The sequence below is a fragment of the Protobothrops mucrosquamatus genome, unplaced genomic scaffold (genome assembly GCF_001527695.2).
Source record: "Protobothrops mucrosquamatus isolate PMUCROS unplaced genomic scaffold, P.Mucros_1.0 scaffold1946, whole genome shotgun sequence".
NCBI lineage: Eukaryota > Metazoa > Chordata > Lepidosauria > Squamata > Viperidae > Protobothrops > Protobothrops mucrosquamatus.
This window is the reverse complement of record NW_015388067.1, coordinates 500,082-520,216: the sequence shown is the minus strand read 5'-3', so window position 1 is coordinate 520,216 and position 20,135 is coordinate 500,082. Positions and strand designations below refer to the sequence as shown.

Genomic DNA, 20,135 nt, shown 5'->3' with positions numbered 1-20,135 from the left:
TTTCTTAACTCGCATTTACCTATTATTTTTATATTATACTTTTTTCTTAGTTGGATAGGTATGTTTTGGAACACTCAGTAACGTATCATCATTTGAGGTTCAATGAGTACTAGCCTCAATATGTAGAGCGCGAGAGTGTCGACTGACCTAAAATGGCGTCGAGTGATGAGAGTGACAGCGGCGAGATTTTGAATTCTTTAAAATGAAAGAGAGGAGTGTGCAAATACACCAAAGACTGTGAAGCTACTTTTGCATGGATTACCAACAACGAAACCGACAGAACAAATACGACAGCCTACTGTAAATTGTGTCAGAAATCGTTCACAATTGAATATAATGGTATAAAAGCTGTCACACAACATGTAAGCACAAAAAATCATTTAGATAAGGAGAAAATAGCTTCCAGCAACAAGCGAATCAATTCGTTTTTCATTGTTAAAGACTCCTCTTTCAGTGAGAAAGTGACTGTAGCTGAAAGGCTGAAACTTACCATGGGATGAAACACCATATTTCTTTCCTGGCTCAAGATTGCGGTATTAAGTTAATGAAGCAAATTTTTGATGATTCAGAAATTGTAAAAAAGATGTCTTGCGGAAGAACCAAATCATCAGCTATTGTCAATGAGGTTTTGTATCCTTTTTCTATTGAGTTGGTTCTCAATGATCTTAAAACTGGAATTCCATTTTCTCTCTCCACTGACACATCAAACAAGGGAAATCGCAAAATGTATCCCATTGTTGCACAATATTTTACTTGTGAAGAAGGACTGTGTGTGAAAATTTTAGACTTTTATGAGGATTCTTTCAAAGATTCTACATCAATAAAAAATCAGCTGTGTCGAGTTCTTAGTGATAACGAATTGGAAATAAATAATGTTTCAGCTTACTCAGCAGATAATGCATCGGTCAATTATGGAGTGAACAAATCTGTTTACCAAAAATTATTGCTGGAATATGACAATATTGTAGCTGCTCATTGCAATAATCACATTTTACACAACAGCGCAAAAAATGCATTAAAGCAGTTATCTTTTGATATCAAAAATGTAGTGCTGAAGGTTTTTGCCGAATTTTTGAATTCTGCGAAGAAACGAGAAGAGTTGAAATCATTTTTTGAGTTTTGCGAGTCAGAATTCCATGAAGTTTTGCGCCATGTTCCAACACGTTGGTTAAGTTTGTTTAAAGCGGTCGAAAGACTTCTTTTAAACTGGATACCTCTAAAATCGTATTTATTTCTCTTGGATCTGATGAGTGCCATAAGGTTATCTGGAACCTTATTTCGGATCAGGAAAATGAACTCGCAAAGGACGATGAACCAACAATTTCAGAATTGTATTTATATTTCACGCACTTCTTCATGTCAATAATGCAAGACACCCTACTGAAGCTGGAAAGCAAGAAAATTCTTGCATGTGATCTTCACATTATCATGTGTAAGCTGCGTGATTCTTTGCAAAAAAAATACGATGAGCAGTTTTTTGGAATGAAAGTTTTATTTGCCTTACGTAAAAACATTTGCCTGAGAATGCCGTGCAAAAGTTCAAGAAAGAAGCCATCAACGTGTATCAAAGAGCCATTGCGTACCTAGAAAAGTGGTATAATTTCACCGATTCAGTATATGAGACGCTAAGTTGTTTCAATCTAATTGATTGCAATAATCCTCCAACTTTAGAAGAAATGACGAACATCTGGTTATTATCACCATGTCGAGAAGAACTTCCACCCAACACTCTCTTCGATGAAATTTCTGCCTTAGAAGAAGTTTATGTTCATCTGCAGGGCGATTCATCCCTTGAAAAGTGGACATATTTTTTCAAGAAAGAGCCAGCTCCGAGTTTACTGAAACTGTTCCAGTATTGTGCATCAATTCTGGTATCAAATGCAAACATTGAACGAATTTTCAGCATCATGGGAAATTTGTGGACTGACGAACGTAACCGACTGTTTGTACCATCAGTTTGAAGTGAAGTTTGTATATTTTTTAATATTTCTCAACGTTGTACTGAAATTAAAGAATTATTCCTTAAACACAAAGAATTGATCAAAGCTGCGCAGTCAAATAAAAAAAATACACACGACAGCAAAGTAAAATGTAATTTAATATTTTACATATTATTATAATATATTTGATGTTTTGAATTTTAAGTAAAGTTTTGAAGTGATTATTTTAATACGTGTTAAAATGTGTGTAAGAAAATATATAATTTAATTGTAATTTTTTTTTACTTTTTTTACTACTTAACACACACACCCCTTTTCCGCTATTTTTTGGAAGCAGACCTGGCAACCCTAGTTGTGCTTCATTTCTTATATAAACACATAACTAAAAAATTAAAAAGAATGAAGGCATAGAGCCACAGCTATATTTGAGTGCAAAAATCTAACCCATATCTTTAATCAGAGAAGAGCAACTAAAACGATCAAAGGCCTGGAGTCTAAAACATATGAAGAACGACTGCAGGGCTTGGGTTTGATTAGTCTAAAGAAAAGAAGAAGCAGGGGTGATATGATAGCAGTATTCCAGTATTTGAGGGGCTGCCACAAAGAAGGTGTCAAACTATTCTCCAAAGCACCAGAGGGCAAGCTAAGAAACAATGACTGGAAACTGACCAAAGAGAGAAGCAACCTGGAATTAAGGAGAAACTTTCTAACAGTGAGGACAATTAACCAATGGAACAGTTTGCCTTCAGAAATCGTGGGCGCTCCATCAATGGAGGTTTTTAAGAAGAGACTAGACAGTGACTTGTCTGAAATAGTATAGGTTCTCCTGCTTGAGCAGGGGGCTGGATTAGAAGACCTCCAAGGTCCCTTCAAGCTCTGTTCTGTTCTGTTCTGTTCTATTCACTTTGATTCACTGTTTTTTTTATACAGTACAAAATTTCATAATTTCAAGCAAGGTAACCCAAAGATGCCTTTAAATCTTTTTCCTCGAATTTATATTCAATCATCTCTGCTGTGTTCTCCTAAGATTTTTTTGAAGTGAAATTAAATTGGAGATAAGTTGATTTATACTTTCAAAGTTATTTTGTATTTCTTTGTGGTTTGAGATCATTGTCCTTTGAATGGATTGCAGCGTATCATATATTTCCTCTTGTAAAATATCCTTGTTCAGTAAATGTCACTTTATCTAAGCAGCTGTGTTTACTAAGACTTTGAAGGCCACAAGACAGAAATTTTATAGTCCTCATCCACCAGTAGGTGTCAGCGTTGGATCATTTTTCAGCTCTTTCTAATCTTTTTCCTCCTTAAAGAGTTAGATTCGCCGCTTCCAATAACCAAAAGGGGGGGGGAGAATCCCTCCCTTTTTCACTCTCGGAGGTATTTTTGCTTCTTGGGAGTTCTCTTTTTCAGGAAAATAAGTAGGATAGAGAAAATTAGTTCTTACCCAGCTTCAAACGCACTGTTTACAATCAGCTTAAGTAGAGCTTCTTGACTTCCGTTTGCTTGCAGCTAGGGCTAGACAATGGAGTTAGCTAGCCATTCTCCTGTTGGTTTCTGGGAGGCTTCTCCTGGACCGATCGGGGAGACCGCCGTCTTTCCTAGGTCCCTGGAACTACCTTCCTTCATTGCCACCTCCCCAGGGCGGCTTCTGGCCCATTTAAGGTCCCCAAACAGGAAGAAACTCAGCTGAAGAGCTCAGCATCTCGAATCTCTCAGCTGGATGCACTGCTTGCAGGAACAGGAAGTCTGTACCTGTCCTGTTTAGTAGCTGTACCAAACCAAACACTTACAAAAGTACTAATAACAGACTCAATAATTCCTCTATAGAGCTGTATCAACAGCTCCTGAGGCAGTCTGAACTTTCTGAGTTGACACAGGAAGAACATTGTAAGGACCTGCCTCAACTGTCCCTTCAGGAAAGCATAACTCAGGAAACAAGCATTGTTTAAAAGAGGATCTTTTACTGGCAGAAAATGATTGCAGATTAAAAAGGTGGAATCTGAAATTCCTGTGTAAAAGCATTAAGCTAAAAGTACCATTTCTTCAGCCCCACCCCAATGCCCAGTTTATCCAGAGCCAATCTGGCATGAACGTGTTATGAGAACTTCGAGCCGAAAAGATGATAAGCAGCCATTTCTCAGGCGCCTTGTCCTTTCCAGCCAACAGGAGTAGAAACAGATGGCCCTGAGGGTATTCCTCCCTCCCTAATTCCCATGCAGAGACATCAAAGCAAAAGTAGAAAAACATGCTAGTAATACAGAACCATCCTCAATCCATACCTATGTGTGCTCCCCTCCCCTTTCTCATGGCAGTGTTCCAAAGGAACCTGACATACTTCCCAACTAAAAGAAGGGAAGATCCATCTGGAGAACAGAAAAAAATAACAAAAATGGGAAAAGAAATAGTGGTTCAGTATTTATTTAGGTTTATCGGAATAGCAGTCATGAAAGTGTTTAATTAGTCTAGCGGCTTTCACATGGTTCTTTTGCACCCCAGGGAGATCTTTCCATGTTACTAGGTATTGGGTAACTCAGCGATGTGTGCGTGAGTCTAAGATTTCCTTAATCTCAAAATACTATTCTCCCTCCACCATAATAGGCTTGGGGATTCGAGGGGGTGCTGGCCTTAAGGGCAAAATCACTTCTGGTTTGAGGAAGCTGCAATGGAACACTGGTGGACTTTTCTTAATGACTTGAGTAAATCTAATTCCACTGTGACTGGGTTAATAATTCATTTTATAGAGAAAGGTCGTATATATTTTGGTCCTAACTTCTTTGAAGGTTATAAGGATTGTAGGAACAGGGTGGACAAATGTACATGGTCCCCAATTGGAATGGTTTAGGTTCCACTCTCTTTTTGTCAGCTTGTGCTTTATAAGCCATTCGGGTATCTGCCAAAGCTTTGCGCACCAGAGGCCACATATTTTTCAATTGAATGATCCACTGTTTTAAAGAGGGGATCGTGGACTCCTGGGCTTGTAGTTCAGGCATTGGGTTAAAATCTTGCCCAGTCACCACTCGAAATGCACAGTGTTGTTATATGCTATTTCAACAAATGGCAAGAGGTCATTTGTCCAGTCATCTTGCTGATAGTTAATAAAACAGTGCATATATTGCTCCAGTACTGAGTTCAATCATTCTGTCCTGCCATTAGTCTGTGGATGGTGACTAGAACTGGGTCCTTGCTTGGTTCCTAAGAGGTCCAGAAAAGCTCTCCAGAACTTTAATGTGAATTGGACCCCTCTGTCCGGAATAATGCATTGTGGTGCTCTATGTAAGAGGTAAATGTGATGGAGGAACACGCTTTAGCTGTGGGAATTTTCTGGCAAGGGATGAAATGGACTTGTTTGGAGAATAAGTGAGACATAACCAAAATTACAGTGTTTCCTGACCTTTCAGGGAGTTCTATGATGAAATCCATAGAAATTCCTCTCCAGGGTGCTGAAGACTCAGCTACTGTTTGGAGTAGACCTGGTGTTTTCCCCTGCCTCCATTTGGCTGAAGCACATATGGGAAAGCTGGACACATAACTTTCAATGCCTTTTTTGAGTGAGGGTCATCAGAATTGTCTTTTTATATATATACATTTTATTGGCTTTTTTAATTTTTACATCAAAGTGCTCAGGAAAACCCCGTGGTGAAAGGGTAATCAATCATAGCAAAACAAGTCATATATATATAACTAAAATTAATACCTTAAAAATCCCCCCCTATTTCCCTCACATGATATAATAAATTTAGTTTAATCTATTTCTTCTTAAAATTCAATCAATCCACAGAATCATCCCTACTATTACATCTATATAAATCACTCCTGCTTTTAAGCTCCACTAATTTCAATTAACATATTCCAATTAATCTTAAACAAACATATTAATAAAACTTTGGGTATCCCTTCTACAACGCACATAATATTCCAAAAATAACATTCTAACATTTTCACATATATTCCATCTCTTAATTTAATACATCATTAATTAATACCCTTTCTTCTCTTATCATAGATCTCTCTAATTCTTCTGCTATTACAAAATAGTTTTCTATATAAACAGAGTAAAAAAACAAAAAAGAATCATTTCGACCTGTTAAGTAAAATTTAAATCTCAACTAAATTAACTATCGTATCTAAGACAAACATATTATTATACCAATTATCTTACTGCTTTCATTTACTCAATTAGATTGTCAAATCAGTCCAAATCTCTAAAGCCTTTTTGACCCAATAATTAAAATTTTAAATCACATTTTTAAATCTAACTCTGGCTTTTTTTCTATACCAAGCTGGTTTCTGTAATGTCACATCTATGTCATCAAATCTCAGTATTTGAGTACTAATGTTTATCAACAAATTGATCTCTTCTCTTCCCCTTCTTCCAATATCATGTAAGCAATATAGTCCATTTTATTCCCTCTTATAATTTCAGCTTGATTATCCAACTTGTCATAACTTTCAATCGATCGCGTCTGGCTGTCAATTCCTGTTGATTTTAGCAATGGGAGTACTTCACTTATAATCATTTTTTGATCTTCAAAGTTCTCCACCGTTTGTACATAGACTTGTGAAGTATCCTCCTGTGTAGTAATTAGTTGATTTATAGAGTAGTCATTTAAAGTCTCAATCTGGGATTTTGGGTCCAGAATTTTTCTAAAGTTCAATTGATCAATGAGTTCTTCCATTTCAAATTGTGTACACTGTTGCATATAAGCTTGGCCTGTAGATTGGTCTTTTAAAATTTGGGGTTCAGCTTGTGATTCTACAAGATGGTCTTTAGTTTTTCTCCATGACTTCATCTCCTCTGTCATTTCCAATATTTTTTCCAATATCAGCTCATAATCCAGTCCAGAATTCAATTGATCAGTAAATTCTTCTTCCATCTCAAATTGTATACACTGTTGCATATAGGCTTCTTCTTGGCCTATAGGTTGATCTTTTAAAGTTTGAGGCTCAGCTTGTGGTTCTGCAAAATAATCTTTAGTTTTTCTCCATAACTTCATCTCCTCTGTCATTTCCAATATTTTTTCCAATATCAGCTCATAGTCAAGCTGTGGGTAAAAGTCTTCTATTTCCATAGTAAAAGAGTCTTTTAATCTTTTTGTGGAAACTATATTTATTAAGAGTCCATATACATCTGCCTCCACAATTTTTAAATCACAAACACAATCCACAGCTATTTCCAAGCCTCTATCTTTTCTTCTTGTTAATTTCTGAAGGTCAAAACCATCTTCAAACACCAAAGCAAAGACATTACAATTGCAGTAAATATTTTCACCACAAGATGTCCTCAGTGAGCTATAGAAAGTTTTTTATTTGCACGTTAAAAGCCTTTATCTCGTTAAGAATGACGAAGAAAGAGACAGAAAAAAGCAAATATCTTCAGTATAGTAAGTAGAATAAATCCCAAGAAGCTTTGCAGTTGTTTCCTGATTTGGGGAGATGCCCACTCCAGCAGTGCCTGCACCTTCTCGGATCCATCTTGATCCCCTCATGGGAGATTGGATAGCCTAGGACCATGGTGGTGAACCTATGGCACATGTGCCAGACTGGGCATGCTGAGCCCTTTCTGTTGGCACATGCACCAGAGGGACGCTCCCCTTCCCCTCTCCATGTGTGCCTGACTAGTGGGAACTGGAGAAGGCAGGGCTGCGAGAGCTGAGTGGGGAGAGGGGAACCTATAAAAGCAGGTTTTGGTGGGAGTGCAGCGAGAGAGTGAGTGAGTGAGCAGATAGCCTTTGGAAGCAATGGTGGGCATGAGTTTGGAGAAGACAAGTAGGATGCGGTGTCCATTTGTGCTTTGCAGAAGGCTAGCGGGGGAAGGAGGACATGTAAGTTTGGACTTTGGAGAAAGGGAGAGAGAGAGAGAGAGGAAGGAAGGAAGGAGGGCAGGGAGAAGAAAGGAAGAAAGAAAGAAAGAAAAAAATAGAAAGGAAGGAAGGAAGGCTGGGCCCACCAGCGCCGCTGAGCAGATCCATGGCCAGGTCTGTCCAGGTGATGCCGAAGCCAGCCAGCCCTTCTGCAGGAGCACGGGTGGAGGGGGGCAGAGCGGCCACCCCCAAGCACAACGCCTCCCTCCCTTTGGCCTTCCTCGTCCTCTCCCACCCCCAGGCTGGGGCTGGTCAGACTCCCCCCCATGGGCAGCGCTGCGCCCATCCCCAGCCAGCCCTCCCCCTCCATCCTCCTCCTCTGTGGGCAGACCGTGGGTTACTGAGCCGGGCGGTGCCTCTCCCCGCATGCGTCCTTAGGTAGAGAAGCTGGGCAGCCATGGCTCTCGCTCCCCTCTGGCCTCCATCTTCCCAAGGCCCGAGCTTGGCGCACCCAGCTGGGTGACGATGGGCTGGAGAGCGCTGGACGATGACAGCTGCCCTGGGATGAGGGATAGATGGGGTGGGCGCTCCTGATGTTCGCAGGGGAAGAAGTGGTGTGGAGGCTCCATGCCCCGTTTAGCCCAGGCACGGCACGGCACGGAAAGCAAGGCAGCAGCCCCACATGCGTCCCCGTGCATGAGTGTGCCCCTGCCTTGCCAGGCAAGTGGATGAAGGCTGGAGGGGAGCGAGAATTGTGGCTGCCCACCTGTGCTCTTCTGCCACAGATGCCATGGCTCCGCTTGCCTGGCAGGGCAGGGGCGCACTTGCACACAGGGATGCACACGAGGCTGCTGCCTCGCTTTCCATACCATGCTGGGGCTGGGCTGGACTGGCATGGAGCCTTCACACCACTTCTTCCCCCATGGACATTGGGAGCGCCCACCCTGCCTACCCGTCCCAGAGTGGCTGCCGCTGTCCCGCACTCTCCAGCCTGTAGCCGGCCAGCTAGGCATGCTGAGCTCAGGCCTCAGGCAGATAGAGGCCAGTGGGGAGCGAGAGCCGCAGCTGTCTGGCTCCTCCACCTGAGGACGTGTGTGGAGAGAGATGCCGCTTGGCTTGGTAAGCTACAGTCTGCCCGCAGGAGGAGGAGGATGGAGGAGGACTGCTGGCTGAGGATGGAGGAGGACTGCTAGCTGGGGCTGATCAGATTCCCCACTGGGGGAATCTGATCAGTCCCAGCCTGTAGGTGGGAGAAGCTGAGGGAGCCTGAAGGGAGGCATCCCGGTGGACCTGGCTGGCCGGTGATGGGCTGAAGAGCGCCGGACAATGGCAGCTGCCCCAGGACGAACGGTAGGTGGGGTGGGTGCTCCTGATGTCTGCGGGGGAAGAAGCGGTGAGGAGGCTCCACACCCAGCTCAGCCCAGCCCTGGCACAGCAGGGAAAGTGAGGCTGCAGCCCCATGTGCATCCCTGGGCACGAGCGCGCCCCTGCTCTGCCAGGCAAGCAGATGGAGGCCTCAGGGGAATGAGAATTGCTTCAAACAGGATTTCTTTTTATGGAGAGAAAGTGATTGCAGAGTAAAAAGGTGGAATCTGACGTTCTTATGTAAAAGCGTTATGCTAAAAGTCCCATTTCTTCTGCCCCACCCCAATACCCAGTCCATTTGGAGCCAATCCACTGGTATGAGGGTATTATGAGAACTTCGAGCTGAAAAGGTGATAAGCAGCTGTTTCCCAGGCGCCTCCTCCTTTTCAATCAGCAGGAGTAGAAACAGATGGCTCTGAGGGTATTCCTCCCTCTCTAATTCCCATGCAGAGACATCAAAGCGAAAGTAGGAACAAATGCTAGTAATACAGAACCATCCTCAATCCATACCCATGCATGCTCCCCTCCCCTTTCTCATTGCAGCATTGCAAAGGAACCTGACAAATATTCTTTGTGCCTTTTTAATGATGGTTCTAATGTTAGGTGTCTATTTCTTAAAGTAATTAAGTCTTAAAGTAATTAATAATTAAGTCTTATGGTAATTAAAACAATGGTCTTGATCTGATTTACCCCCTCCCCTCAAACTGCTATCTAAAAACTGAAAAGTGGAAGACAATCAGTCAGTTTAAATACCATCTGTTTTAACACATTTCACTCTAACTGATAAACATATGGAATAATAAAGGGACACCAGAAATACTTAAGATAATATGATCTCTTTTTAACAAACCCATGTTGGCTACTAGTTACTTTGGTTCTAGTTGTTTGCAGATCTGTTTTTTGATTATCTTTTGTAGGATCTTCCCAAGTATTGATGTTAAACTGATTGGTCTGTAGTTTCCTGGGTCCATTTCTCCCCCCCCCCTTTCTCGAAGATGGGAACCACATCAGCCCTTTTCCAATCCTCAGATACTTCCCCAGTGCTCCAGGATTTATGAAAGATATGGTGCAATGGTTCTGAGATAACATCTGCCAGCTCCTTCAGAACTTCAACTTCAACAGGAATACCTGATCTCTTTTTCTAAAAGCAGAAAGAGTGGAGAAGATGCTTTTCTGCCATGGCTCCTGCCCATTGGAATATCATACCTCTTGAGGTGAGATCTGCTCCCATCCTCTCAACCTTCTGAAAGAACCTGATTCTGCCAACTGGCTTGGGGTCCCGATGGGGGCATCTTATTTTGGAGGTGGCTAGTAACAGAATAACAGAATATTGGAAGGGACCATGAAGGTCTTCTAGTCCAACCCCCTGCTCAGACAGGAAATCTTATACCATTTCAGACAAATGTTATCCAATCTCTTCTTAAAAACTTCCAGTGTTGGAACATCCACTACTTTTGAAGGCAAGTGGTTCTATTGATTAATTGTTCTGTCAGGAAATTTTTCCTTAATCCTAGCCACAGGACCTGATGACATCCCAGTAGAAATTTTAAAATTGCTGGAAGACAATGGGAAGAATTTTTTACTGCAGCTCTTCAATCAGATATATGAAACAGGAAAGATACCAAATGATTGGCTAAAATCAACCTTTGTGACAATCCCCCAAAAAATAAATGCAAAGAAGTGTGCCGAATACAGAACAATGAGCTTAATGAGTCATGCCCTGAAAATATTACTGAGAATAATTCACACAAGAATATACAACAAAATTGAAGAGCGTCTAGGTAACACACAATTTGGTTTCAGAAACAATCTTGGTACACGAGATGCGCTGTTCAGCATTCAGGTTCTTGTACAGCGTTGTAGAGATGTCAGTCACAGTGTTTTCATGTGCTTCATTAATTTTGAAAAAGCTTTTGATAAAATAAGACACAGCAAACTATTAGAAATCCTGAAACAAGATGACAAAGATATCCAAATAATAAAGAATCTGAAATGGCATCAGGTAGCAAATGTGAGACTAGGCCAAAAATACTCAACTGATGCAGAAATAAGAAGAGGGGTCAGACAGGGATGTATTCTGTCTCCACTGTTGTTCAATATCTACTCTGAGTCAATCTTCAACGAGGCACTGGAGAACATCGATGCTGGCATCAAAGTAAATGGTGTTTGGATCAATAACTTAAGATATGCTGACGATACAGTTCTGCTTGTCAGTAAGCATGAAGACCTTCAGCTCTTCATCAACAGAGTCACAGAAATATCTGAAAAATATGGCTTGAAGCTTAACACCTCAAAAACCAAGATCATGGTCGTCAGCAAACAACCCGTTAATTTACCACCAATAAATTCAGAAGGAATACCACTAGAAAAAGTTGAATGGATCACGCACCTCGGTTCTAATCTACATGAAAGCTGGGACATGACCGTTGAAACATTCTTCAAAATGAAAAAGATCTTCCTTCTGCAGTCACGACATAAGCCTAAGACTGAAAATCAGGCTTGTCAGATGCCATATTTTTTCTATGGAGTAAAGAGTTGGTCTCTGACAGAAGGCCACCTGAAGAGACTAGAAGCATTTGATATGTGGATTTACAGGTGGCTGTTACGTATAAGCTGGGTTGACAAGATCAGAAATGAGGACGTGATAAGCCGCCTGGGAAAGCCAAGGGAAATCATCAAAACAAAAAACGAAAATTAGAATATTTTGGACATGTGATGCGACACCCAGAAAAATATGGCATACTCCATTTAATCCTCCAGGGAAAGATTGAAGGCAAACGAGGTCCAGGCAGAAGAAGAACATCGTGGCTTCAAAATCTAAGGGATTGGTTTGGACAAAACTCAGCAGCACTTTTTCGTGCGGCTGCTGATAAAAACAGGATCGTCAACATGATCGCAAATATCCGATAACGGATATGGCACAAGAAGAAGAAGAATTCTAGGTTGCTTCTCTCCTTGATTAGTTTCCATCCATTGCTTTTTTAGGTGTTTTGGAGAATAGGTTGACTCCCTCTTCTTTGTGAAGCCCCTCAAATATTAAAACACTGCTATCATATCACCCCTAGTTCTTCTTTTCATTAAACTAGACATACCTAATTCCTGCAAACATTCTTTATGTGTTTTAGCTCCCAGTCCCCTAATCATCTTTGTTACTCTTCTCTGTTCTCATTCTAGAATCTCAATACTGTATTTTTTTTACCTTGTGGTGACCAAAACTGGCTGCAGTATTCCAAGTGTGGTGGTATATTTCTACAAGTAGTAGACTTGTTGAAGATCCCATTTCTGTCCTGTCTATGCATTGGTTCTTTGTATCTGTTTTAATATTAATTTTAATGTTTTCGACAGTTAATGTTTTATGTTTTAATGTTTTAATTCTGTAATTGTTTTATTCTGTTATTTATGATATTGTAAACCATTGAGAATAGTTTGGTAAAGAAATGGGCAGCATTCAAATTTAAGAAATAAATAAGTTGGGAGTGAAATAGAAAAATATTATAATGTTTTAGTAAGTTAGACACAATATTATAATAATTCTTTTTATTTTTAATAAAAGCTTGCTATGTATTTTGAACAAGGCTTCAGGTCCCTAACTGATACCATGAACTAGGTCTGTGCAAAGCATTTGGAAGGTGTATTTTATAAAATATATAAGTGTAAGGAAGAACTCCTCTCTAAATATTACAGCAATCACATTTTGCAAGGCTGGTGTGGGGTTGGGTGCTTCTTAGTCTGGCTCTAGATGTCTGGAAATATTTGTCCATGTAGCTTTCCCTGATGAAACCACTAGAGGCTGTGCATGTACACACATGGAGACAACTGGGTACAGTCTTCATGGCAGCCATACTAGCCTTACAAAGTAGGTATCTACTTTAATGTTTTGAACAGAGAGCTTTACTTCCATGAAAATACTTTTTTCAGTTGCTGGGCATAGTTGTACTATGAAGTAATATCATATAATGTTGTGATGATTGTACAGGTAAGACAATAACTAAAACAACTATGCTCTGTAGATACACAAAGCTGCTACCATGACATTAAGATACAGTATAACCCCAAAGTAAAAAAAAAATCTACTATGTAGAATTGACTATTGTTCATCTTTTTCCCAAAGGTTCAAGGCAGTACTTATAGTGCTTTATCCTCAACAGCCCTGTGAGTTAAGAGAGGATGACTGGCCCCAAATCATTCAGTGAGTTCCAGAACAGATAAGGATTTGAACCTCTAGGACTCTCTAAATCCCACATTTTATTAGTTTAAAATACTGCTGGTTGATTAATTCTTCTCTTATGCAAAACTGTTATTTCAACACCTTATATACAACATTAATTTAGATATAGAATTAATTTCTCTGATAGAACTGTGACAACTGGAAAAAAGCATTTGGCTGAAGGACAATAGGAAATTACTAAGATACAGTATGAATTTTTATTTCCCCAGGAAACCCACATTTCACACATTGGCCTAAGTCAATTATGAATTATCATGACAGCATAGATTCTTCCAGGAACAGTCTGCTATTATAAATCAAAATGAGGAGATACAAGTGTTCATAAGAAAGACGATAAGACGGCAATCGCTTTGTTTGATCCGGGGAAAGCCCTCTGAACCCGACAGGAGAAAGGCTAGTGTGAGATCAGCGTCTAGCCCAAGCTGCTTGCAGCCGAAGTCCCAGACTTAAACATCGGTGAACAGCGTGCTTGGAATTGGTGAGAGTACTGATCTTCTTTCTTCTATCTAATATTTAAATCCTTGAAAAGATCCCCAAAGCAAGAAAACCTCCAGAAGTGAAGGGAGGGGATTATATCCCCATTTCCTTATAGACAGAAGTGGCAAATTAACATAAAGGGTTGAAAGAGATATACTAAAATTTGATTTAAAATATTTCAGTTTGGACAAATCTAGGAACTAAAAAACTGTCAAGATTATACCCTAAAAAATTTCTGATGGAATTATAAAAATATATAGTAAAAAAATAACTTTTTGATAGAAAGAAAAACTGAAAAAAGAAATAACTGCTGACACCTAATGGAGAATCAAAGAATAGAATAGTAAGGACTCAGAAATTGGCAAAATGCCCAGAAACAAAGAAAAAGTTGTTTCTTTGAATTGCAAATAACCTTGAAGACAGTTGGGAACAAAGGAAGAGCCAGCTATAAGATTAAAAAGTGTTTGAAAGAACAACAACAACAACACCTGGACTGTTGCTTAAACTTAAGAACTGTTTATGTAAAAAAAAAACCTTTGGCTTTTTGGCTAATCTTTTAGAGGAGAATTTGCAGGATTTAATGTGGCTTAATATACTGAATCTGTAATTTTGACTGACTGATAAATTGACTTTTGAATTAAAACATTGATGAAAGATTATTTGAAGGGGGGGAGACAACATGGATATCACATACATATCAAAAAATGACAGGATGCCACATTCAATATTTTCTCCTGAAGGACTTAGCCTGGAAAATCAAGGGCCTCCAGAAGCAATACTTCAAGGCAAGATAAATACTTTCCCAGAGGAAATATATGTAATGTTAGGACAAATACAAATGACAATAGATTCAAACCATGATGAAATTTGAAACAGCTTTGAGGATTTAAATAAGCATATTTCCAATCTAAATCTACAATTAAAAAATACCCAGGAAATAACAACAAAGGAACAAACAAATCAGACAGCAGATTACAAATTGGAAGAATATGATCAAATTGATGAAATAACAAAGGAAAAAAATTACAATTTGACATAAACAGGAAAAAATCTACAAGGTTCTGATACAACAAGAAAAATGGAATTATTAGGAGAATTATTAAAGTTTGGGGGACAGAAAGAATTTATCTTACTTACTTCATCTTTTGTATTCCCAACAACATTTGTAAAAATACAGGAACTATTGGGTAAGCGGATTACATCAATTTGCAAAATTACTTGGCAAAAGAAGATTATCAGAGACAGATACAAGAGATTTGACTCGCCCTACTAGATGGACTATTATGTGAATAAACATTTGTTTGAATATGGCTAAAAGAACAGAGAAGTTTGAACATAAAGGGGCCTTATAACAAGAAGGATAATGAGATTTAAGTAATATAGTATGTTTTATAATATATTAAATGTTAAAATTGTAGGTTGATGTAACTTTTATTAATATATAAGTAAAATATAAACTGATTAAAAAGGATGTTATATCTAGATATTATAAGACAGATAAAAAGTATAGTATTTTTATAATGTATGACATAAAATATTGGGATGATGTACCTAAATGGGAAAATTTAGACAGTGAGATGACTAATATGAAGAAATTATGACTGATAAGAATTGGATTGAATATAAGGGAATCTAAGTGAATAAAAAATATAAAAATAGGATGTATGCTGAACTAATGAGATAATGGTTATAAGGATAATATAAGCTGAAAAAATGTTATATATAGAGATTATTATTATTTGTATAAATATAAAAAATGCCTATACCTAATCATTTATATATTGAAAACATTAAGAATTATATTTTGGCCAAGGTTGAAGAAGGAAAATACAAATGGGAGAAGGGAAGATCAAAGAAATGCATTATTAATTAATGTAATAATTATGAAATTATCAAATTTAATCATTATTGACTGTTAATTAATTATTACTGTCCTTTTTTCTTGTTAAAACATAAACCAAGACAACACGCTGTACACCAGGCATTGGAAATTGTTATAGTTAAAAATGAATAAAATATCTATATATATAAAAAAAGATTGTCAGCCTCCATTTCAATTTTTTTGCAGTGGATATTTGGACATATCCTTGAGGTAACCCACTGCATGCTTCCCTCCATGTAGTTCCACTAAGGACTACATGCTGAGTCTGGTTGGTTACTTACTATGGTTGGTTACTTACAATGGATTCATGTAATTGTGGGTGTCACAGCATCCCTGCAGTCATGCAATTGTCACTTATAATCATTCTTAATTATGCAGTGTTCCCCAGACACATGGTTGCCATTTATGACTTTCAATACCAGCTTCCCAACAATTTCATAGATGAAGTACATCTATGAAATATATTTCAAAACTATTGTTTTGATTATTATTGTTGTACAAACTTACACAAAATCAAACTTGGCTAAGGTTGGCACTAGCACCACCACCACTACCATTAACACAACCACTACCACTACTACCATCATCACCAAAATTTTACAATTTCAAGCCAGAAGACCTCTCTCTCTGTCTCTCTGTCTCTCTCTCTCTCTCTCTCTCTGAAGTGTTGTCAGTTGAGGACTATCTGTACATGGGTCACTTGTTTTAGTGTTATCAAAAAAGGAGCTTTGTATACCACAAATCATTCAGAACTTTAAGATAAATTTTAATTTGCTAAAAAAATGTCAAAATCCTAAAAATCCTAAAAATCCTCCTCCTCCTCTGTACACATTGTTGAACTTTGCCTTCCAGCCCCTGCTTCAATAGATTTGCAGTAGAAAAATATGTTTGCCCCTACTTGCCCATTAAAGAATGGAGAAAAAGTAATGGCCGCTATTTTTTATTTCTCCTGCCCTGCAGCAGGGTTCGGAAAATACTGAAGTGATTCATTGTCAGTTTCTGTGGCTTAATGATAGGAGCTGATTTAATAATTTATTTATATTTTTTATCTGTCAGATGACTATCTTTGCTTTCCTTGAAGCTCACTAGCAACTGCTATAACCAAGGGGGAGGGGCATATGGGAGGGGAAGAGTGCTGGAGGCATGAAAGAATGCTGTGGGAATTTGGGGAGGAACAGGAACCAGAGGTGCCAAACCGACCCCAGCCCTGGGAAAGGAATTTACAATGGTGCCTGAGGCACCAGGTTCCCAAAACATTGGAACATAGCCTGATTGGACTACTCTCACTGGGGGCAGGGTTTTGGACATAGGGAATTGCTTTCAATATATGATTTTTGCACAGTTTTTCTTCAGAGCTTGCCTCACTCGAGCTGCACTCAGCATCTCTAGTGAAAGTACCTTTTCTCTAACACCTATGGAGTTAAGGGCTGTTCTTTCCTAGGGAGTAAGCTAGTTCTTGCTCTTCAGATTTGCTAAAAAATTAAATCTGACTTCCATTTTTATATCACAATTACTTTAACAGAGCAGGCCTTTTGAAGAGTGAAGGATGAAAATAATAAAAACTGAAATCATTGATTATTTTTTTTTAAATCTGATCATATATGGGACTTACTGTATATCAGAGAAGCAACTGGCATTGTATGTATGTTTTATTTATTTTGTAAACTGGAGTTTAACTCTAAACTCTGGATAACTTACAATTAAAAAGAGTTGAATAATGTACTAATTAAAGCTAGTATCCATATAAACATAAACAATTTCTGAAAGAGATTTTTACCTATGACTTTTCCTAGAAAGAGTGACTTCAGTGAGCTGAACTGAAGGCTCGAAGGTCCTGGTATGGTGTAGCTTACTGGGGGATAAAGGTCCAGCTAGAGAAACATGAAAACAAAGATGTCAAACTTTGAAGATTGCAGGCTAATAAAATTACTGAAATGGATCTTCCCTGATGATATACATTACTTTGCTTTCAGATGTTCTTGTTTCATCCCTGATAAGCAGTTTACCACCGTTGTCATACTTAGAGAATCAAGATCAGGCTATTTGAAAAGGTGCTTCCTAAATATGGTATCCATACAATCCCACTCCACCTCAAATTCACTTGGTCACATAAAATCACAACAATCAGGAGGCTACTAGCACCTTTACTGACTAATATATTTTATTAAAAGGCATACACTTTCATAAGCTGCCACCATAGATTAACACAGTTGTCCATCTATAAGACACACAATAATTTCTATTTATCCATTAAGTGAGAAGCTGAAGTGAGAGACATTTATTTAATCTCTCATTATATTTTTGGAAGATTGCAAAAAGAAATTTATTCAGATTTGACACAGATCCAAATGGTAAATTTGATATCAAATTTTGCTAAGATTGAATTGAGAGTAAGAGAAAAAAGACAGCATTCTAGGTTTAAAATTCATTTTCAGTTTTTTGTTTTCAACAAATTTGATTTGTTGAATTTGGATTTCTTTATTACAAAATAAAAAACACCTCATATTTATTTTGGGATACTCTGATATTTCTATTATTTGAAACATAGAAATACATAAAATCTATTGAATTTAGATTTAAAAGTTGTTTAAATATTTTTCACTTTAATATAAATTGATATTAGGGTTTAAGAGGAGCTAGAAATAGGGATGTAGAGAAAAGAGTATAAATTTCACAGCCCAATAAATTTTGGTATATTGTTATAAATGCAATCTTCTGATGTTTAAACTGACCTTTTAGTTTGCTTATATAATTATACGAAAGTATTTAGATATTCTTGGCCAAATGCTGAAATTGGTTAATGCCACAAATAAAGAAGAAAGTTGAATGTAAATTATTACCTTGGCTAGAAAACTTTAAAATACAAAGTTAAAAATTCAGTGCATGGGAGCTGTGTTGTTATCCTTTGACAGAAATACACTACAGTATTAACCTTTAGTAACCCAATCTGATTTTTAAAGAAAAGTTATCACATGGTCAATATCATAAAAAAAAAACATTTATTTTTATACAGACTTATCAGAGTTGGTTTATTACGGTGTACTGCGGTGATATTGCAAGCAAATTTGTCCATTGGATTTACAGGAATATCCCTGTGAATATTATTGTTTTCCACTATTACAGGAATGTGGATATCTTTTCCCAAGGAAATAAATACAGTCATTATTAATGTGTATATGGACGATTAATATGCATATCATAGATCTCACAGGCTCAACAGTTCCAACCCCTCCCCTACTGTCTCCATATGAAATGGCTGACAGACTCAGCAGTTCTGGGAAAATGCACTCAAAGCATGATTGATTGGCCTGGAAATATAGAAGTTATTGTTATGCTGGCAGGAATCTTTTTGGAAGTTGTGATATGATGCCATCTCGTGGCTGTCAAGGAGTAAATCAATAAAAGAGAAAGATTTGCACTACACCCATTTTTGGTATAGTTTTTTCAATAAACTTAAGGGCATGACTAACAATTAAAAAATACAATATGGATGTGTTACTTGCAGAGACATGTAATAGCATAGTTGTCATTTATAATTTTATTGTACACCATTCAGAGTCTTCTGAGTGATATAAAATGGTTAATAAATAAATAAGCAAATTTAATTGTAGTTTGAGATTTTAAAAGATGTTGCATTTAACAACTTTTTTTAAAAAAGAAAAATGATCTAGAAAAAAATCTGTAAAAATATCTGTGAACATAATGAATATAAAATAAAATATAAAATATATTTAGAAATTTCTTTGGCAAGAATGTCTAAATATATGCTATACTATAAAAAGTTGTAAACTCAAAATTCAGTACTATGGTAGTGTTTATGCACATTATGATTCTGTATCACAGTAATATTTCTGTAGGAAAGGTGGGATTTAAATCTAATGAATAATTGAATAATAAATATAATATTTCTTTTAAATAAAATCTGACAAGGGACACAGAATAATCACATTTAGCTTTAGAAAACATGAAATAGACTAGGAAGGAGAGAGGCTAGGTTCACATAAAATAAAGCAAAATGAAACAATTGCTCTGAAGCTCTACATAATTTTCATTTTCAAATATTAAGGCTTTTTTTAAAAAATAATGGTATATAATGATAAAAATTAAAATTTTAACCTTTTCCAAGCCTGTAAAATAAATAAATCACAACTTTCATTCCTTCTTTGATATTCAATTGTACTGTGATGCAATTATAAACATAAGCCAAATTCTTTCTTGCTTGAAAAAAATGATAGGAAATAAGTAATAAAAATCCATTGATCAATGTTTATCCTCTATTTTAAAGATGGAATAAATGTTTCATATATAATTCATTCATATATTACTTAAAATTTCTCCACATTTTGTCTCCATTTAGTCTGTAAATTTGCATTTTCCCAGGATATTTAATACTTAGCAGTGATGTTATTATTCAGCTTCATCCTTTATAAAGTTATTGCTAT

General features: G+C 37.6%; 1 protein-coding gene across 1 annotated transcript in view; it reads right to left on the bottom strand.

The window, feature by feature from the left end:
• LOC107294448 (contactin-associated protein-like 2) overlaps positions 1–20,135 on the bottom strand; it is a gene marked incomplete at its 3' end in the record, with an annotated part of 224,190 nt that overhangs the window by 25,838 nt on the left and 178,217 nt on the right. The window contains exon 8 of the mRNA XM_015823679.1: positions 17,471–17,564. Within this exon, the coding sequence (XP_015679165.1) occupies positions 17,471–17,564 (94 nt within the window). The remainder of the gene's footprint in view (positions 1–17,470; positions 17,565–20,135) is intronic.